We start from the raw sequence: 21,121 nt of genomic DNA, 5'->3' as shown, positions 1-21,121 counted from the left end.
GCATTGATGATTGTTTTCCCCTACCCCTCTTTGTGTACGAATTTATCATTTAAAAAAATGGGTGGGGTAAAGTATCATGCGAAAATCATACTTAGACGCATAGTCATATAAACAAAAAAAAAAAAAAAAGAACGCAAAAAAAAGGAGGAAAAGTAAACAAAAAATAAAGATAAAATTGTGTATTTCTACAAATTTGTGTACATATAATTGGGAGAAGCATTCAACTTGTATCTTCTGAAACAAAATTTACTGAAAGTGGAAAAGTAAACGCAAATGTGAACGCAAATGTAAGCGCAAATGTGAGCGCAAATGCAAACGCAAACGTACAAACTGTGTTATCTTTTCAGAAAATGGCAAAGGGGGAAAAAGATAAGTAACCAAGTGGGAAAATAAAAAAAAAAAAAAGTACATAAACGTGAACGCAAAATTGTACTAAGCGTGAGCGCAAACTTGTACTTAGCGTAAGCGCAAACTTGTACTTAAGCGTAAGCGCATAATCAGGCATCAAACACGAAAAGGAAAAAACTACGAAATCAGCAGCTCGCGTAACAATTCTGTGAAAATATTCGTTTTTGCAGATAACATATGAGTGCTTTTTGTGAACGAAAAGTTTATCTTTTCCAATTTGCATACATAGCATTCACTATATTTCTATTTTATGTGCCACAAAATAATATTTTGTGATAATTATTTACGCTTTTCCCAAATGTGCTTGCTATTTTCGTAACTTAACGTTATGTATTATTTAAAAAAAAAAATTGCACGTACATGTATGCATTGGCAAGTGTATTAGTACACGAGTAGTTGCGCATCGGTTACGCGTTACCGTGCGTGTTAGTATGTTTCATATATACTCGCGCGTTAACCTAACCAAAGTGACAAAAAAAAAAAAAAATAGGCAAATTGCGTAATTGTACACGAGAAAAAATGGGGAAAATAGGGCCATAAGCGGACATCCCTAAATTGGCAAAGGGAACAAAAAAAGGGGAAACAAGGTGTGTAAGACGCACCTCTTGAAAAATTGGGAAAAAAAGTGGAAAAAAGGGGAAAAGAAGGAAAAAAAGGGGAAGAAGGTCACCCAAGGGCAATAACGTTATATGTACGGATATACACGGACATACACGCGCATATGCGTATGGGCATACACGCCTTGTCAAGGATTTTTGCGCACGCGCGTGTGCTTGTACGTAGGCATATTTTACACACCCTCGTGCATGTTACGCATATTACGCATGTTACGCATGTCAACGCATATCCACGCATAATCACGCATTTTCACGTGTTTGCACCTGTTCGTGCGCGTATATGCTAATGCGCAGGCACTCCTCTGTAGGCATACGCGCGCGGCAGGTGCCAATTGTGCGCCAAAAAAAAAAAAAAAGATAAAAAAATAGGAAAGCAATAGAAAGCAATAGAAAAGCAATAGGAAAGCAATAAAAAAGGGAACGCCAAACAAACGACGCGTGAAAAGGCTAACAAAGGAGCAAAAACAGACAAAAAAAATTATGCGCGCACGCAAGCTACAAAATTGGCATTGACGTCAAGCCGAATTAAGCTCAGTTGCACGCTGCTGTGTTAAGCGGTACCAACTGAGCAGTGTCCTACTACACTATATACAATACTAAAAAATAAAATAAAAAAAAAAAAACATATGTTTCTACATAAATCGGGATTAACACAAATGTCACTTCGCATGGATAGCGACATGCATGTTGCTCAACAATTTGACAAATGATTTATTTTACGTAGCATTTGCACAATTGATCAGTTGCTACTCATTTATTGTTAAAGCAAATGCGTACGTGAATATATGGACGTATAATTACACAGATGAACACGGGAGTTGTTAAGTACAAAACTGGTACAAAAAAAAAGGATACACAGCTGAGCAGAGGAAATTAGCTAAATGAGTTACATTTTTTTTTTCTTTTTTTTTCCTCTTTAACGTAAGATGATTGCTGCGTCGATTTCGTTAAGTATACAAAAGCAGGCTGACGTATTCATATGCTTCAAAAGGTGTGGCGCGCAACTGCAAGTGGTAACAAATGGGTGGGTATGTTCGCTGGGACACTGTACGGGTGGGTTTATGTGGAGGATGAGTGTGGATATGTTGCCACATGCGATTGCAAACGCGACTGCAGATGTGACTGCAAATGTGACTGCAAATGCGACTGCAAACGCGACTGCAAATGCGTTCGCAAGTACGTTCAGGCGTACGTTTGCACATGTGCATTTCTGCAGCGCCCAATAGGCAAACACCGCGCGAGTGTGTACACGCAAATGTACTCACGCGCGCATATACACACGTATGTATACAGGTATATATACACACATATAAATATATATATATACAATATATATATATGCATATGTGTACGCTTGCACATTCACTCGCTATACACTTCTATGTACACATCTGTGGGCAACTGGTTGTTTGTTTCTTTCCTGTACGAATGTTAACATTAGTTCTCATCTAAAACTTTAGATTTTTATGTTTATTTTTTATTTTTTTTTTTTTTTACTTCGTTTCACTTGGTTCAACTTTTGTTTAAATTTTTTTTTTTTTTTTCTACCATTGTAATGATTGAAGTTTTTTTTTTCATTTTATTTTTTTTTTTTTTCACAACTTTTACCATTTCTTTTGTTTCATTCCATCTTTATGCACGCACTTGTGTAAATTTGCAAAATTCCGTTGTTGCAATTACTCTCTGGGCGCAGTTCAAACGAAGGGGAGATATGTGTGTAACAGAATTGCAAGGAAAAGGAAAAAAAAAAAAAACTGATCACTTTTTTTAAAACAATTCATTTCGTGGAACACCAATATGCACTTTGTAGAAAGTGAATATGCAGTTGGCAAAACGTGAATATGCAGCGGCAAAACGTGAATATGCAGCGGCAACACGTGAATATGCAGCGGCAACACGTGAATATGCAGCTGGCAAAAAATGGAAAATGCATGAGTTAAAATTACACACATGTTCCCCAGCCGTTGACGCGCGTTTTCCTTTTGCAAAAATGAACACTTTGTTCAAACGTTAACGTGTATATATATATATTTTTTTTTTTTGAATTAACAGATTATGCAGGTGCAGAAGTCTTATGTTGGAAAAATTAAAAAAACTTGGTGGAATAAATTATCCGCATTTTTGTAGAAATTAACAGCAAAGTTAATGTTATTTTCGCTCCTCCAGTCACACTTCTGTTAGACGCCAAATTTTTTCCCCCCCAATTTGGTACACCGCAAAATGGTTTAGCACAATGTGTTATTTGCGCAGCCATTTATTTTTTCCGCCATTTCGTTGTAGAAATATGCGCTGATGCGCTGCAGGTTGGGGAAGCAATCACGCGAATATTCCACGTTCGTGTCCTTTGCAATACGCGGAAAATGCGTTGCGGATGTGAGCAAAGTGCTAGCAACACGCGGAAGCGGTCTGCTGAGCCACTGCAGCAATGTCCATTTTCGTTGCTGTAAAAATTGTAGTCAACACATTCATCATGTTTGTCTGTTTCAAAAGCAAAAAAAAATTGCAAAAATTGAATGATAGGAAAAAGGTGTAGGGGATTCAAAAAAATATATTTCTACTCATCATTTTCCATTGGTATTAATCCAGCGCAAGTGGGTGTATTTTACATTTTGTCCATTTGGCCATTTTGTCCATTTGACCCGTTTGACCCATTTGGTCCATTTGGCCCACGTTCCCCCGTTCCCTTTGCATCCGTTTCTGTTTACGCAGTATTTGCGAATTTCATGAATGAGAAAAAAAATCAGACCATCGCTGCATTCAGCGCTTTGCAATTTTTTGCCTGCGCGCGTCTACTTGGCACATTTTCCCTCCTTTTTTTTGGATAATTTTATGAATTTGTTCCCATAAAGAATAAAAATTGGTTGACAAACGTTTCAACAGAATAGTGCAATTTTTTTTTTACTTCCTTTTAATGCTGTAGATAACGGGACGAACCAGAGATTTGCAAAAATGTGCGTTGTGAGGAAAAAATGAAAATCCTACAACGTCATCTATTTGGAGTTCCAAAATGTTAGCAAAGCGGAGGTTGTCCTTTCCCCCCTTTGACGCTTTTCCATTATTGTGCAGTGAGCTGCCAACCAAGGCAAGGCCTCTGTCGCGTTATTTCTTTTCAGTAAATTTTCGCAAAATGGGGCGCTTGTGAAGGTGTAGCAATGTTAGCATTTCTGCTGCGTTTGCCACTCCTATTCACAGTTAAAAATGACCCCCCTGGTTTTATTCTCCCCATTGAATCTGCACATAAATATACACTTGTAAGTGTGCGTTCGGGAGGGCGCAGTGCCTGCCTTCAACGGCTGAGGGGGAAATCCGGGTTGGTGGGAACAGCTGGGCTGGGGAGTTGCCATAAGTGTGCGCATAAGCACGCGCATTTGTGTGCGTATATATATACATATACCTATGTATGTGTTGTGTGCCCCCTCAACCGACGCGCTGAACGGCTAGTCACACCCACCTCGCCACACATAGAACGGTTTTGCAGTCACTGCCAGCTCGGTAATGAGCAGCACAGTTACACCTGTTCTGGTTTTTCTCCATTTTCAGAAATGACCTCTTTCATTTGTGTTAATTCCTTTTTAACGAACTTTGTTCAAGCGTTTTCGCAAGTACCACAATTAGCACTGTATGTTGTTGAGGACACGGTTGGTAAATCAGAGCAAAGTGCACCTGCGCATGTGCAATGCAGAAATGTTTGAGCATTTTTTTTTTTTTTTTTTTTTTTTTGCACTTCTCCGCTGTTCTTATTAACATTTGGGAAAATTCGCCATGTGTGCAAGAGGGGGAAAAAATATATCCCCTTATTTGCAGTCACTCCAGGGATTGGCGTAATCCCAAACAGGGGAACTCCAATTTGCAATTCCGTCACCATTCTGTTCAAATGGGTAGGATGAAACATTTGTGCTTTTTTTTTTACCCCATTTAATCGTTGCACTTAACAAAGGAAAGGTGTAAAGGCTGCTCGACTGATCATCACTGACCTGAATTAATCTCACTCGTTGGTCCCCTTTCGTCAGAAAAAATTGAGCGAAAATGACAGGGGGGGCATCCTACTATATGAAGTTGAAAGCGAAGATTTAAGCGCCAACCAGGTGCGTTTTTTCCCCCCCCCTTTTAAATTGGATCCATCTTCTACACAGTAATGAAGGCGAAAGGCACATTTTGCCCTAGCGTTAAATGTGCTTCTCAAAAAAAAAGCAAAGTAGCCATTCGGTAAATGGTACATTTATACTTACCAACTGGGTGGTAGTAACGCGTGGGTGAACAAGTTAGCCACTGGGATGGGGCAGCGTTCTATGGACTTCCTCCTTGGTATAAGTCCGATGGGTTTGCCAAATTTGTGTAGACCAATAAAACGGTGATGTATATAACTTCACCCTCATCCCTCTTTCGAAGGGGACCTTTTGAGTAATTTTTTTTTTCCTCTTTACTAAATGTTTGAGTAATTTATGGTAGGGAAAAAAGTCTAATAATTCGTAATGTACAAAAATGGGTCTTTATCTTTGTCTGTGCCTGGCCGTGCTCTGTAGAACACATATCCTACACATGTTCAGGGTAAAAAAAAAAAAAAAAGGTGTGGGGCAATTTGGCCAAATTTTACCATCCACCCGGGTTATTCTCAACAAATGGACAAACGTGGGGGGCACATACATATGCACATGGGTGAATAAACCTACCCGACTGCGCAGGCAAGTGCTCACCTCCCCGTATGTGCATTCGCAGGAGAAGCAATTAAAAAAAACAAACTTACAAATAGTAAAGGACACGAAAGAGGAGTTAACTCCTTTTTCAGTACCCGATCAACACATCATTTCAGTGAACTGCTAAACGTACTGAGATGGCTTGGCCTCAAATGGCTGCTTCGACTCAAAATCAAGGTGAGCACAAGCAGTTCGCCATAACCATTTCGGTCTCAGCTCCGCTGGGGGAAATGCACATTTGGCATAAGATGCACTGGTGGAAGTACCTACCACGTGTAAAAAAATATACGCTATGCTGCCATGCCGCCATGCCGCCATGCCGCCATGCCGCCGACTCGTGTGAATTTGCCTCATTTGAGGTTAATTCGATTCCACACTGTTCGACGTGGCCACACAAATAAGTGTCCTATATGGTACAAAAGTGGCTGGCATAGGTGCAGAGGTACGTCTAAGCGGCAGCACCTGACGTTCACCTTCCTGTGCTAATTATTCGCTCTATTGGGGCGTAAAATCGCCTCTTGTGTGAGTCCATGCGAACAGGGATTACAAAATGGTTTGTTTTTTTGGGTCCTCTCTAACCTTGTTCCACTGTGCATATGGCATATGGCATTATGCTGGAGTGGTCGTGGTGGTAGATGCTAGTGGGGTCCAACTGTTTAGGACATCACAAAAATTTAGCTAGCGCAAATGAATGCGTGCCTTCAAATCAAATGAAGATGGTTTGACGGGGAGGCGAATCGATTAGTTAATTTTCTATTGCTTGTTAGAGGAATATTGTTGCGCAGTTGGCTAGCTAATCAGTACCGCCAATCGGTGTCCATCCCATCTCGTTCCCTTTTGCAAAAAAAATGTACCACTTATAATGATGGCAAATTTATTGCACCTTTACTTTTCCATCCTGCCCTACAACAGAATCACTGGTAAGCATCATAATCATTGGTCTGGCCATAATTCCCAACATCACTCAGGGAATTCACATGGGCGATGCTTTCAGAACTGTTCTGATTTGTGCTCATAAGGGTGGGATTAAAATGATCAGTTGGGGCCTGAATGGCCAAATTGGTGCAACCGTGTTGGTTATACAGACCGGCTTCATCATTTTGCGCTACCCGATCAGGGGCGAAATAGCTCCCATCATTTGGGTTCAACACCTCGGGGGGGTAAGCGAAGGGGTGTGGACCGACATTAGTCAGAGCATTCTCGCCCACGTTCACGTTAATGTTCGGAATGATGCGATTAAAAGGGGTGTCCAAATCGGCTTGGGCATTATTGGGGATGCTCAAAAGTGGAACTCCATTGTTCGAGCTGACACCCATGGTGGGGGAACCATCATTAAGCGAACCGAAAAAGAGTGGAGCGCTTTCTTCGTCGTTCATATGGTGTAAATTTTGTTCACCGTTTGGGTCTTCGATCATTCCAGAGGATGGCATCACATCCTTAGCAAACTGATGGCTCTCATCAAAGTGTGACGTTTTAACATTCCAGACGAACTGATTCGGGAAGGAACTCCCCCCATAGTTATTTCTGTTTAAAAAGAAACTCAAATTGTCGCACTTTATCATTAGCGGTTTGTTACTTTTGATTTGATTTTTTATTAAATTTTTGTAGAAAATGTCTTTTTTGGATAAAAGGTGGAAAATATTTTTCACGTCATTTCTGTCGCGCGCGCCGATGTGGCGACTGGCACGGCTTCCAAAGTGGTCTTGCCTTCCAAAGTGGTCTTGCCTTCCAAAGTGGTCTTGCCTTCCAAAGTGGTCTTGCCTTCCAAAGTGGTCTTGCCTTCCAAAGTGGTCTTGCCTTCCAAAGTGGTCTTGCCTTCCAAAGTGGTCTTGCCTTCCAAAGTGGTCTTGCCTTCCAAAGTGGTCTTGCCTTCCAAAGTGGTCTTGCCTTCCAAAGTGGTCTTGCCTTCCAAAGTGGTCATGCCTTCCAAAGTGGTCATGCCTTCCATACCAGCCATGGCTGCTGGAACTGCCCCTCTCATATTTGCAATCGAATGCGCTGTTCGCGTGCTCCCCTTCAAAAGGAATAATTGCCAACTGACTGAGTCCCCTCCCTTTGGACAACTGCTCATCCTGCTGGAACAACTCATCATTTGGTGTGGCAGTGTGCGGGGGGGAGACGTCCTCCTCGTTTTTGCACAACTGGTATGCGATTTGCCCTTGTACGTGGATCTCTTCAGAGGCAAAGTCATTTAAGCAGTTCGATATGTCCCCCTCATTGTTGCCACTCACCAAGTTGTAATAGCTCTTTTCAATTTCGGTAAAATTTTTTTTTTTTTTTTCTTTCTCTATTTCATGGGGACTTCCTTCCAACTTTCTCTTGCCTCTTTGACAGGGATCAAAATGACATGGCTCATCAAAAAAATTATCTTCACTTTTTTCCGCTGAGTGGATTACTTTACTCCTCTTGTTCGAAGACAGTGCAGAGAGATCGCTTAACAATTCAACACTATCGGATGAATTTAATTTTTCAAAATTTCTTTTGGAGCATTTGCGATTTAAAACTTGTTCCCTTTGGTCATTTTCCGCGTTCATTATTTTGGCAGTTGTGCGTGGTTGCTATGGAATGGCCAATTTGGGGATTCGCCAGTTTTGCAGTTTGGCGACTTTGTTTTTTTTTTTTTTTTTTCTGATTTCACACGGTTTTGCTAAATTTATGTGCGTGTACAGAGGTATGCACGCAGGTATGTACATACTTGCCAATCTCCACGTGGGTGAAATTACGCCGCGCGGAAATAATCGCCTTGGTGAAAGTCGACGGGCTGTCCCTGCGGGATGGAGCTGTCGCGTTGGTTCTTTTGGCAGTGTATTGTGGTGGCTTTTATGGCGGTGTATTGTGGTGGCTGTTTTGACAGCGTATTGTGGTGACTGTCATGGCAGTGTATTGATGCGGTTGCTTTAACTGGGAACTGTCGCGGCTGCTTTAACTGGGCACTGTCGTGGCTGCTTTGCCTGGGAATTGTCACTTTTTTTTTTTGCGACCTGCTGCCTTTTTTTCAAACGCCCCCGTCGCGCGGACAACTCTCGAAGGTGCACGCAAATCGATCGGCAGGTGGATTGCGGAAGGCGCGCGAGCGGTTTGGGATTGTACGTTCAAGTTGAAGGCCGGTATCTCTTCCCCTGATGCGTGGCAATTGCTGCAGTGCATGCACCGCGAAAAATGTGTTGATCTTTTCTTTTCTAAAAAAGTGAACAACTGGCAATTTGACTTTTTTTACACGCAGCACGGTGACTATACATGGCGCCCATTTGGTTCGCAAACGTGGAAAACAAAAGGGAAAGATTAACAGGTGGAGAAACGGAAAAGGGGGGAAAAAAAAAAAAAAAAATTCCCGCAATTGTGCTTCCTATGTAATGATGTGTAAACCTTGTACACTTTTAAGAGACGAGCGCGAGAGTTAACCACTTTGTTCATTCGTTCGTTTGATCATTCGTTTGATCGTTCGTTTGTTCGCTCGCTTGATGGTTGTTTTTTTTTTTTTTTTTTTTTTTTTCTTTCAAATTTGTGGTTTCGAAAATTGCAACCTCCGTTTCGCGGCCATCAACAATGTGGCCATTAAAGTGACGTGACCGTGGGGGGAAGAAGGCAACTGCCCATATACACATGTTCGCTAAAAAATAACTTATTGCCACGTTCTTCTTGGCCGAACTGCTCACCCGCAGACATGAGACTTATCTGCGCCTCCACATGAACGTGTGGCAATTTTACTGTGCCCACCGAGGGGGAGCAACACAGAGGAATAACTGACACTTTGCGCTTTACCCTTTTTCGCAACATGAAATGGGGGAGCAAACCGAGCCATATGCTGTCGTGCTGACTTCAGTTCGGAGTACACGCCACACCACGTCGCGTTGTCCTTCGTTTAACGCGCGTCCGCCGCTAAACTGCTCGACGTGAAAAGGGCAACCATTATGTACTCACCAAGTTGGGGGGAAATTATCCACACCATAATTTAAAAAAAAAAAAAAAAAAAAAAAAAATTCACACGAAATGCGCCAGTGAGTGATAATATTGATACGCTGAGAACCTCTTCTACTTCCCCATATTGGCCAAGATGAGGAGTATCTCCCACGTAGCGTATGATGGCAATGACAAAATGATGCCCTCCTAATGGCACCTTGGTTGGCCCCACTCAGTGTAGCCAAAACATATGCAAAAATATATGGTAGGCCTCAACCCCCGTGATGGTACGTATCACTCCGTGCTGCTATCCGCCGACTCATCAGACTGCAGCACGTTCAAATGGTCGTGCAAATTTCTGAAACGAGATTCATACACAGTGTTGCCAACACGGATGCAAATTCGATTCACGTAAATGCAAAATTGGTCACTCTCTTCGGTTGAACTTGAGCATAAATTATTATCCCCCACAATCCTCTCAATGTCTGGCCAAAAGGTATCCCCTACATTTAGTTGGTTCTCTTCCAGCAGGGGGCCCAAATTGATGTCTGTGTAGGCCAAGGAGAGGTGACATATTCGATTGGCATACTGGTTAGTCAGTCCAAACTGGCCCAAAACTTTTTCTATTTTTTTTAATAGAACATCCAAGTGCGTTTCTTGTTGATCGGGCGTGACAGAATATGCACAGAAGTATTTCGTGTGCTTTTGGCTTCGGTAGAGGTCCACCGAATTTTTGAAAAAGAGGTGAAAACTGCAAGGGGGGGGGGGAGAAGTGGGATGAAAAGGGGGGTGAGAAAAGAGGCTTATTTATACATGTTCCCCCCATAGCAGTTATGCAATATAGAGGAGCTCAAATCATTCCAAAATGTCCATGACGCACGTCTGCTCCGCGTCAGACTTACCAACTCTGCGTCTGGAGTTCTTCCCTTATCTTCGTAACAAACGAGGTAATCATGTGCCTCTTAATTTGCACTGTATCTGCTATCGTTATGTGTATGTGGTTTTTATATTCCCTTTTGGTACTCTCCCCTTTTGGTTTTTTCCCACCTTCATTTAATTCGTCCAGCTGGTAGAAGACATGCTTTGACGATTCCCCTGCGTTTAATTCGTCTCTCTGGTTACTGTACGGGTTGGTTGCCTCCTCTTTATCTTTGCTTATGGCTAGTTGCTTTTCTGTGAGTCTTTGGAGAAGGTGGAAGCACACCTGGGATCTTTTCTTCACCTGCTCGTTGTTCTTAACTGGGGTTCGTAGTGGAAAAGGGGAAAGAGTTACAAATCAGTGCGTATGAAGTTACACATGGGTATGATCGCATATGCCAAGGTTCATCTCTGCTGGTCAGCCCACGCACGAGGGCAACGGGGGAAGGGGGAACCCTTTGGATGTGCTCCATCACTGCTGCCGCAGCAGTTGAAGCTTCTCCCAGTTCGCTCACCTGGGATGTAAATGTATGAGTTGAAATCACCTCGGTTTAGCATTCTCCACGCGTTTCACTTTTTTATGTATATTTTCTTTTCTTTTTTTTTTGCCTCCTCACTCCATGTGGTCCCTCTTCCTGCCTCCTGCTTTGCTACCAATCAGGGGGGTGAACAAAGCGAAGGGGTGAGGAAGCCAAAGGAGACCCAAAATGGTTAGAAAAACGCTGCAACGCTGCCATGTCGTAAGTGACAAACCCGTTGCGCTTTACTCCGCGCGGTGTTAACATGACGCAGTGCAGTCGCGATGTGGATACTCCCGAAGTGGGCGGCGCAAAAGGAGGCCAAGTTTGCGGACCACCTGGAACACATCCCCCGTTTTTGCAGCGTTGCATGGATATACTTCTGTGATATGTGTTTTCTTTTCCTGCATGCTGCGGAGGAAACACACCAATTTTAACCGATAAGCGAGGGAATTTTTTTCCCCCCAATTTGGAATAACCCAGTGTGAGCCATTTTTGCCATGCACCACCCGGCGTAGGAAGTACGGCACTTGCACCTCCCCCCCCACAACGGTTACACAACTGCGACATCTGCGAGGTAGCCATTTAGCCATTTTCTTTTTTTCTCGTTTTCTTCTTTACCCTTTTTTAACCCCCCTTCCTGCACACCTCCACGAATTATGCACGTCCTGACGCCCTCCCTTTACATATATGCATTTTTTATAGTCTGCGTTAGATTAAAATGTGGGCGGAGCAAAAGAGTTGCCAACGCCAAACATGCGACGTACGATATGCCCCCCAAGGGGCTGCGCGTGAGAGACATGCTGGAAAAAACTGCACAGCAGAATTGTAATCAGCGGAAGAGGGGGAAATGTAGGAAGTTTTTTTTTCTCTGGAAAATGGACAAAATGGGAGATACACATCTGGGGGGTCAGGCGAACGGGAGGAAGAACCTCCTTCGCAGTGAGTCAGCTACGGATGAAGCATCATTGGGGGGGAACCCTCTGAAGGAAAAACTTAAAGAATCTCCTGCAAACTGGGGAAAGGACAAACAGGAGGAGCAGCAATCAACAGACCGGCTACCCCTGCCAAAGGTGGGAAACAAAATGCCAGAGAAGAAGCCTGACTGGTTTCATGTGCCAGCACCCACAGGCAAAAAGTACAACGAACTGAAAGCAGATTTGAAGAAACTAAAGCTACACACAGTTTGCGAAGAAGCTCAGTGTCCTAACATAGGCGAGTGTTGGAATATCGGCACGGCAACGATTATGTTGTTAGGAGACACGTGCACAAGGGGGTGTAAGTTTTGCTCCATAAAAACGTCGAGCAAACCTTTGCCACCAGATGCTAATGAGCCTTTTAATACTGCAAAGGCTATATGCGAGTGGGACATCAATTACGTCGTTTTGACTTCCGTCGATAGGGATGATTTACCGGATGGGGGAGCTAGCCATTTTGCAAAAACTATTGAACTTATAAAATTCTCCAGACCAGAAATTCTGATCGAATGTTTAGTTTCTGATTTTCAAGGAAATGTAGATTCCATTCGCAAGCTAGCCAATAGCGGCATGGAGGTTTACGCGCATAACATTGAAACGGTTAGGAGGCTCCAAAAGTTTGTGCGTGATAGGAGAGCAAACTATGAGCAGTCATTATGGGTTCTTAAAACTGCAAAGGAAATCAACCCCTTGTTGTATACCAAAACGAGCATCATGTTAGGGTTAGGGGAGACTAAGCAGGAGGTTCTTCAAGCCATGGCAGATGTAAGGCAGAACAATATAGATGTGATAACATTCGGGCAGTATTTACGCCCAACGAAGAACCACCTTAACGTTGTTGAATATGTCTCACCGCAAATGTTTGATTACTACAAAGAGGAGGGGATGAAAATGGGGTTCAAGTACATTGCTAGTGGGCCACTCGTTCGGTCCTCCTACAAGGCTGGAGAGTATTTTATGAAAAACCTCGTCGAGCAACGCAGGGGAGTTAAGTTGCATGCGGAGGGGTGACGTTTGGGAGGGTTTCAAAAAGGGGAGGGGAAATCAACTTGGGGATAGTTAGGCAATTTTTCGGGTGAGTTACGAAACGGGGAAAGAAGAACTTGCACGTATGATCAGTTAGGCCCCTCCTGGAACCATTTGGGGGAAGCGGCGGTCGCTTTAAAAAAAAAAAAAAACGCCAGCATCATAGTTGCACATATCACAGGTGCGCCCCGGTTGGGTGAAACTGGCGGTCTCGCTCCATCCACTTCGCCGCATCGGCTGCGTCCACGCTGGTTAGCGCCCATTTGGGGGGCATCCTTTTGCCCACTTTTACGTGCCACTTTTAAAACACCCAAACTTGCAGCCTTTTCGAGGGTCGCCTCGTCCTAACTGGCCACTCGCACAAGTGGAGCGCACACCGCACAGTTGGCACTGGCAAGCACGTTTTGCTGGTCTACTCATGGGATCTCCCCCCACGACTGCTTTCTCCCCTACTCATGGGCTCTTTCCTGCCCCCCTGCTACACCTGGATGAACTCCTGGATGACGATGGACTTCTGCGCGACCTGCCTGATGTCCGGCCGCCTCAAAAGGAGCGCTTTGATTTTTTTGAGCGAAATTTGGCAGGCCTTATTTGCCCCGTCCTTCCCATGATGGGCACGAAAGGGAGAGTACTCATCACTGGAATCCTCTTCATCATCATCTCGCAAAAGCGCATTGGTAATTTTGGTCACCTGAACTAGCCAATTTTTATTCTGATCATTTAGCAACAAAGCGTAGTTACTTTTAAGTTGCTGAATTCTTCTCTTCAAAATGTCCACATCGTCTGTCATCAGGTTGATGATTTCTTTTAAACGCGGCATGGGGTATGTATCACCACCCTCTCCCTTCATATGAAGGTCATCCAAATGATGTAGAATGAGCGAAGCGTTACTAATAAACGTATTGAATGTACATTCGTTGTGTAGATATGTGCTACTCTGGTTCATCAGGAAGGTTAAAATTTTGGAGTCTAATTTCTGCAATATTTTGCTACACAAATTTTGGAAGAGGTCATCTGGGAGGCATTTTTTCATCTTAAACAGGTTGGTCAGGATGTACTCATGAAAAATATTATTCGTCGAAAATAAATTATACATTCTAATAGAAATGAAATGGTAAAATGCGTCTAGGAAGTTACTCATCATTTTTTTTTCCAGTTGATGGAAGCTCGAAATGGTTTCTTTTAAATAGTTCTTGTACTGGTAATTGGTGAGGAACTTATTTATCGAGCAGAAGGACACGTAGAGCAGACACGTGTTGCTGCATTCGCCTATCAAATCGCTTATGCTGTTCCAGTGGTGTCTAAATTCGTCCTTGACGATGAGAAGTAGCTCCTTCACCACCTGGTGGAGGTACTCCTCTAGGAAGCGGTCTCGCCGGGGAGGGTTGCTTCCCTGGTGGGTGCTTCTTCCCTCGTGGGCGCTGCTTCCCTGGTGGGTGCCTGCCCCCCCCTCGGCGTGGTGAAACAGAGCCATCCTCCTCGTAACCCTCTTCAGCAACTCCGTGAAAATGTGGACATACTCGCTGACGCAGTCGGCCTCCTCCAGAATTATTTTGTTCTTCAACTGCACGCAACAGTTGTTGGCGGCCATGTCTTTCAAAATATCAACGAGGAATTCCTTTTCGACGAGTAGGAAGAAGTTTCTCATGTGGACGCCCTTCACCTCGCCGGGCCCCTCCGTCCTCGCTTTGAGCAGTTCCTGTATGCTGCGCTGGTTCGATTGGTGCGCACCTGCGGGGGTGGCTGCATTGGTAGGTGCACTAGCAGCTGCACTAGTAGCTTCAGCAGTAGCTGCGCTTGTAGCTATGCCCACATCTGCGTCGTGGCTGCCGCCGCTGCTGCTCTCCTTCTTTTCCCCCTCGGGCGCGAACCCTTCCACATCTAAAACACGCACAAAGGTGTTGTTTAGAAAGTCGTCCAACAAATGCCTGCAGTTGACCCCATCATACAGCATCCACTTCTTATACAGCATGAGAACATGGTGTATGAAATTTAAAAACGCCTTTTTTATTTCACTCTTATTTTCTTCCACATGGTAGAGCTGGATGAAGTAGGCGCATCTGCTCAGTATGTACAGCCTACACTCGGTGATTATCTTAAAATTTAGCTTCCTTATCACTTGTTCGCAGTGGGTTACATCGTAGAGGATGCGCTCCTTCTGTTCGTTGCTCATCATGCTGTATTTTTTGTAAAGGCGTTTTGCGTCTACCTTGTCTTCATCTTGCTGATTATCTTCAGTGGTGAAGTAGGCGCCTCCTGATGGGGGGGGGACACCCTCTGGGGGGCTTCGCCCCTGCGCCGTTGGCGGGTCTCCACTAAAGCGGCTTCCATAATGCACATCGGTATGTTCGTCGCTCTTCTTGAAGTTCCCTTCATTGATACACTCCCCCCTGCGCACGAACACATCGTGCAATGCCTGGCCCAGCACCACGCTGCCGTTCAGGTCCCCCTCGAGGAAGAACCTGAGGAACGTCTTCAATATTTTGTTGCTAATCACGCACTGGTAAAGCAGGTATTTTAGTCCCCACTCCGGTTTGTCGATTTTAAAAAGGGGGCTCTTCTCATTTTGGAAGAAGGACCTAAAAAATGTGATTATGCAGCTAGCCATTTGATCGATAAACTTCATGGGGCAGTCACAGCGATGATGCGAAAAATGATCTCCCCTGCTCTTTTCGCCCTTCAAATAGTCGTCTATTTTTTCCATCAAATTCCAGCTAATCAGTGTGTGTACAAATTCGTGGCTTTCCTTTTGGAGAAGCGAAATGTACGTGCTGTCGAAGATGACGGCACTTTTAATTTTTTCCTGGAGCGATGAGGCTTTGTCCCCACTGGGGTAATTACCCGAAGCGGTATTGCTGTTATTCTCTTCTGGGGGATACTCTTTGGGCTTTCCATTTTCCGACGGTTGTTCCTCCGCGGTGAAGGGGAACTCCTGATCGGCCCTAAACGAGTACTCATCATCACCGTCAGCAACATCGTTTAGGAGCTGCTCCAGCGAGTTGGTCAGAACGCTGGAAATGTTATTACCCCAAGAAATGCTAGAGAGTAAGAACTGGGCTCTACTCATGTAATATTCTGTTAATATGGGGAGAAAAAATTGAATCCCCTTGGCAATTTGTTCCTTTCCATTTTTTTTAAATGAGTGAAACTTCCTAGTAATGTCCAAAATGATGCTCAACGTTTCATCATAATTTCTGCTGACAGCACATTTCTTTGCATAATCAAGTTTGGTTAAGCTATTTTTTAAGATCACAATGTACTCCTTTTGCTTGGCCAATTTTTGTATTATTTTCATTTCGCTTATCATATGTTCAATGGCATTAGAGCTTCCTTCCGTTGCTGTCTGTAAGATTTTATTTTTTGCCAACTCCTTTTTGATGGAGCACAACTTGGAGAGATTCTCCCTCCCAATCCGTAATTCTGTCTCCGCATCCGTTTCTAATTTTTCGTTTATCTGATCAATTTTAAGTTGACTTTCACCGATGTACGTGTCGATTGTTCTGTAGACCTCCTGTATGTCCATACCTCTTAGCTTGTCATGCTTTAAGAAGCTACTTAGTAGGGTTATTTTTTCCGCGCAATGTTTTAAATTTTTGTTCTCCTTTATCGTGGGCTCTATTTCGCTATCACTTGAGAGTTCATCAGGAGAATCGTCTCCAACACAATTTAAACTCGCTTCGGCTGGGCGGTAGCTGCCACCATTTTGGTAATAATATTGGGAAAACCCCTTAGTGGTATTCCTCCTTTTTGTCTTCTTTAACTTCCTCTTTAGGAATTCTGACAGGATTTTTTTTATTTCCTCCTGTTCGTCCCTTTTCTGAATTGTTGCCTTTTCTCCCTTATATGAATGTAGGGCATTATGTAAAACCTTTTCTATTTGGCTCCTTTTCCCTTCCTCGCTGTCGACTTTGCGCTCCTTCTTCTCGTGCAGCCTGTCCCTCCGATCGAAGTAGCTTGCTATGAACATTTTTTCCTCCTCTGGCGTTGTAAAGATGTCTTTGTGGCTCTACCGTTCTGTGCGCACATTTGGCGGTGCGGTTATGCGGTCGTGTGATCTTACCATGTCGCATGCGTGCGCCCATGTGTCCACCTTACCTTCTATTGAGTTGTAGCAAAGGGGGAGTACATAAAGGGCCGCTACTCTGGCGATGGTCGAATAAGGGCGCCTTTACACGTCGGAAGAAGTGCCCCCCTTATTTTGTTTTGTTTTTTTGGAGAAGGTGGCCCTAAACGGGGGGCTATTCCCCAGCAAGTATATCATGAAAGCGCTATATAAGCACCATTCATACACGATAAAATGGAATTAAAAAAAAAAAAAAAATGATCCCCGAGCGGTGGCGCAGCAAAAGGTGCGCACGTTCTTATTGTGTGAAGCGGCATAGCTGCGTGGGCTGAGAGCAATTTTTTTTTTTTTCGCCTCCATTTTGGCCTCCTCTTGGCGCTTTTCCCAATCGAGTCGCCCTCATCCCGGTGTTCACCAAAAAAAAAATATGTATATATATGCATATATATATGCAAACGCGCTAGTGGGATAAAACCCGAATTGACAACTTCGCCTCATTCGCTCACCCCTTCGTTGCAGCGCCTTTTGTCGGCAACGCAAGCCCGGTACGGTACATATGCTCGGTGAACCGCCGCTCACACGGTGGGTATATTTCCAAAGCACCCCAGCGGTGAAAAAGCATGCGCATGGGAGTAGCAGAGGATGACTCAAACGCGCGAGTGGCGATTTTTACAAATCTTCTTAAGTGTTGTTACTTTGCTGCTTTGTTACGTAACTCTTTTTTTTTTCATTTTTTTTTTCATTTTTTTTTTCTTTCTTTTCCCCGTGCCAATTTGTTCCCAAATGGTTAGCCCTCCCGTTTGTGTTCCACGCATGGAGGCCACAGAATAAAATCAGTACCGAACGACTGCCACCTATCCTGAGAGTTTCTGCTGCCCAGAATTGGCGGTTTATTTTTTGAATGCATTTCCCGTGATTGAGTTATACCCCCATATTTTGTGCATCCTTTGGAGCGATAATTAATAATGTCTACATGTTTGCCAGTCAAACATAGTTAAAGGAAGAAAAAAAAAGGCGCTTCATCTTCGCATGATAGCTTTTTGGAAGTTTAAAATTGGCGTAAAGTGAAAGTTGCCAACTGGGTAAAATTGGGATTACTTAAGTTGGCATTTTTTTTCCCCTCTCCAACTTCGTATCTTCTTTGTATCTTCTTTGTATCTTTTTTGTTCTTTTTTTTTTTTTTTTTTTTTTACCGCTGCGAAAAAATGATAGAAATAGTTGGCTCGCTGGCCTTAGCCTTCACGCTTTTACTGGCCGTGGTCCTGGCTCACATAACCGCAGGGACGAGAAAAAAGAAATTAATCATCGACAGAAAAGGAGAGCTGAGCAGCAAGTACAAAATCGATTTTGATATAATTTCGCAAGGAATGAAACGTAAGAATGTAATAAATGTGGATGACATAACTGACGAGGAATTGCTAGTCATTCTGTTCACCGCGAAGAAGTTTGAGTCTTTGCTAAAAAATAAGAAGGACACAAAGTTCCTGGAAAATAAAGTTTTCTGTAGCATCTTCCTGGAGCCCAGTACAAGAACGAGATGTTCCTTCGACTCTGCAATTTTGAGACTGGGTTCGAAGGTGATAAATATTACGGACATGAATTCCACGTCGTTTTACAAGGGGGAAACTGTGCAGGACGCGTTCACCATTTTGGCGAAATATGTGGACGGGATTATATACCGGGATCCCTCGAATGTAAGTATATTGGGTGCGTTTTTTATGCGCAGCCGATTTGTGTGGTCCCGCCGGTGTATACACCCAAGCGGTGGCTAAAAGGAAACAACCGCGAATGGTTCTTACCCCCGTTGGCGATAAGCCGACGTTGCGCATTACCCCATGATGCTCTCTTTGCGGGATTATTTTTTCACCGCTATAATTTCAACCCATTTTACATACCTACTCATGAATCGGTTGCTCCCTGTTTCTACAGAATAATGTCGACCTCGCCGTCGCCGCGTCCGACAAGCCAATCATCAACGCGGGAAATGGCACAGGGGAACACCCAACACAGTCACTCCTAGACTTCTACACCATATACAATTTCTTCCCGTACATTTTGGAAAGAGACATAAACCAAAAAATAAACGTGGCCTTTGTTGGAGATTTAAAAAATGGAAGGACTGTTCATTCGCTTAGCAAATTGCTGAGCAGATATAATGTCAATTTTATTTTTATATCTTGCAAGTCGCTGGATATTCCCGAAAATATTGTGCACATTATAACGAACAATTTGAAATGGAACAATTTCTACAATGAAAATTCTATTAGAAAATATGACAATTTGGAGAAAGGATTAAAAGATGTGCATGTGATATACATGACACGGATACAGAAGGAGAGGTTTACCGACTTAAACGAGTACAACGCGTATAAGGACGCCTTCATTTTGGATAACCGCGTTTTGGAGAATACCAGGATGGATACGAAGGTGTGTACCAGCGTTTCCTCGCGGGTGCAGTTTTTAAAGGCGACTATATTCGTTTGAGTTTTGAAAAAATTCAGAGCGAAACAGAGGGAGCGCCTCGAAAAGAAAGGAAACCGCTGCCGTTTTAGCGGTGTCAGAATTGGGTGCTCCTTTTGCAAAGCTGCCCCGTTCGTGCGCATTGAGTTGGCGTACAAGCGGTATATTTTCGGCGCATTGAAATGTTTCACCCTTTTTGACATATTTCCCCCCCTTTTTTTTTCCCTTTTGCAGGTCCTGCACCCCCTCCCCAGGGTTAACGAAATAAAAGTCGAAGTTGATGACAATCCCAAAAGTGTGTACTTTTTGCAGGCCGAAAACGGATTGTATGTGAGGATGGCCCTGTTGTACCTCATTTTTTCGTAAAATGGCTAGCTGCAAAAAAAAAAAAAAATAAAATAAAATAGCTACAAAAAAAAAGTTACAAAAAAGCTACAAAAAAGCGAAAAAAACGCGACAACGATGGCGAAAAGAGCGGCATGCCCATTTTGCCCTTTTTCTCCAGAACATTCCTTTTTTAATTCTCCCCGTGGATTATCCCGAACTTAGTGGATAATTAGTTACTATGTGTGTACATCATGGCCCGCTAGTTTTCCCGTTTTGCACATTTTTGTGTAAATAATTTGGGTCATGTAATTCAGCTTCATACGCGTTTGTCCCCCCGTTTGAATTATTTATGCCTACAGTTATTAGCAGCAGAGAATAATTCACCTAAAGAAAAGCTCACCTTATTGTGCATTTATTAAATGCTGTAAAGGTGCCACAATTTTTGCGAAGAAGCCAGTAGAACAGGGCTGCCCCTTTTATGTAGTTCCCTTTTTTTTTTGTGTGTGCAAGTGTGGAATTCTTTCCTTTTGTAACATTTTCTTTTTTTCTTTATTTTTCCCCCCTTTGTAATACATCCCCTTTTGCGCGCGTGCATTCGTACGTGCCACTTTGCACTCACGCTTGTCCCTTCCGACCAGCAGTGCAGACGTCTCCCCATTGAGCGAAAGGAAGCCAATGGGGAGAACGCTTTAAAATGTAAACTTGTCTAATTAGCTATGTAAAATATACACAATTGTATGACCAGTGTGTGCGAAGATATAAAAAAGGCACACACCGTGCATACGTGATTAAAGGGGGCGCGTCCAAAACACAACAGTGTTCACGTAAGCGGAAATTCCCGTTTTGTTTTTTAAAAAGGGGTAACTGCAAAGGTAATGGTTTCCGTTCGCGGGTGATCTCTCCGTAACGACGTTTCCATGTCTAGGGATGTAATTGACCCGATATGTAAATGGTAGGATGAGCATTTCGCTGCTTCGCCGTTTGCTCATTACCTTTTTTGTGCTATTTTAGAAAGGAACAATTTGATAATTCGGATTTTAAAAAAGGCAGACATTTGAATGAGCTCACCATCCGCATTTTCGTGCAAGAGGGGTAAAGTAAAATAAAAAGGTGAGGAGATATTTCGAGAGTGCAAAAAGGGTAGAAGCGTTCCTTTTTCTACGCACATAGGTATGCTTTATACGTGCGATCGAATTGTCAACGCTATTTAATT

The 21,121-nt window shown here is 43.4% G+C and overlaps 5 protein-coding genes across 5 annotated transcripts, besides 14 other annotated features; 2 read left to right on the top strand and 3 right to left on the bottom strand.

The window, feature by feature from the left end:
• The first annotated feature begins 2,078 nt into the window (after positions 1-2,078).
• Positions 2,079-2,098: a microsatellite.
• Positions 2,099-2,417: 319 nt separating this feature from the next.
• Positions 2,418-2,438: a microsatellite.
• A 3,102-nt stretch (positions 2,439-5,540) lies between these two features.
• Positions 5,541-5,574: a microsatellite.
• Positions 5,575-6,070: 496 nt separating this feature from the next.
• PVX_083115 (hypothetical protein, conserved) lies at positions 6,071-8,731 on the bottom strand. Its single transcript, XM_001614172.1, has one exon. It carries the CDS (start codon positions 8,251-8,253, stop codon positions 6,634-6,636), a length of 1,620 nt encoding a protein of 539 aa, XP_001614222.1. The 5' UTR covers positions 8,254-8,731; the 3' UTR covers positions 6,071-6,633.
• An 862-nt stretch (positions 8,732-9,593) lies between these two features.
• Positions 9,594-9,661: a microsatellite.
• A 2-nt stretch (positions 9,662-9,663) lies between these two features.
• Positions 9,664-9,691: a microsatellite.
• Positions 9,692-9,913: 222 nt separating this feature from the next.
• PVX_083120 (hypothetical protein, conserved) lies at positions 9,914-11,252 on the bottom strand (the record flags this gene model as incomplete). The annotated part of the gene is made up of 3 exons (XM_001614173.1): positions 11,053-11,252; positions 10,522-10,858; positions 9,914-10,370 (listed from the first exon to the last, which is right to left on the bottom strand). Exons 1-3 carry the CDS (start codon positions 11,093-11,095, stop codon positions 9,914-9,916), a joined length of 837 nt encoding a protein of 278 aa, XP_001614223.1. The 5' UTR covers positions 11,096-11,252.
• Positions 11,038-11,067: a microsatellite.
• Positions 11,140-11,171: a microsatellite.
• Positions 11,253-11,417: 165 nt separating the features above from the next.
• On the top strand, positions 11,418-13,043 carry PVX_083125 (lipoyl synthase, putative; the record flags this gene model as incomplete). Its single annotated transcript, XM_001614174.1, has 1 exon — positions 11,418-13,043. Exon 1 carries the CDS (start codon positions 11,715-11,717, stop codon positions 13,041-13,043), a length of 1,329 nt encoding a protein of 442 aa, XP_001614224.1. The 5' UTR covers positions 11,418-11,714.
• Positions 12,658-12,688: a microsatellite.
• Positions 12,713-12,732: a microsatellite.
• Positions 13,044-13,536: 493 nt separating the features above from the next.
• PVX_083130 (hypothetical protein, conserved) lies at positions 13,537-17,025 on the bottom strand (the record flags this gene model as incomplete). Its single annotated transcript, XM_001614175.1, has 1 exon — positions 13,537-17,025. The coding sequence occupies one exon, from the start codon at positions 17,023-17,025 to the stop codon at positions 13,537-13,539; it is 3,489 nt and encodes a 1,162-aa protein (XP_001614225.1).
• Positions 13,738-13,805: a microsatellite.
• Positions 13,984-14,027: a microsatellite.
• Positions 14,110-14,160: a microsatellite.
• Positions 15,122-15,153: a microsatellite.
• Positions 16,294-16,321: a microsatellite.
• Positions 17,026-17,886: 861 nt separating the features above from the next.
• On the top strand, positions 17,887-19,947 carry PVX_083135 (aspartate carbamoyltransferase, putative; the record flags this gene model as incomplete). The annotated part of the gene is made up of 3 exons (XM_001614176.1): positions 17,887-18,815; positions 19,051-19,548; positions 19,816-19,947. The coding sequence occupies exons 1-3, from the start codon at positions 18,327-18,329 to the stop codon at positions 19,945-19,947; spliced, it is 1,119 nt and encodes a 372-aa protein (XP_001614226.1). The 5' UTR covers positions 17,887-18,326.
• Positions 19,948-21,121: the final 1,174 nt, after the last annotated feature.

The sequence above is a fragment of the Plasmodium vivax genome, chromosome 12 (genome assembly GCF_000002415.2).
Source record: "Plasmodium vivax chromosome 12, whole genome shotgun sequence".
Lineage (NCBI taxonomy): Eukaryota > Apicomplexa > Aconoidasida > Haemosporida > Plasmodiidae > Plasmodium > Plasmodium vivax.
The sequence above is the reverse complement of the archived record's forward strand: the minus strand, read 5'-3'. Positions and strand labels throughout refer to the sequence as shown.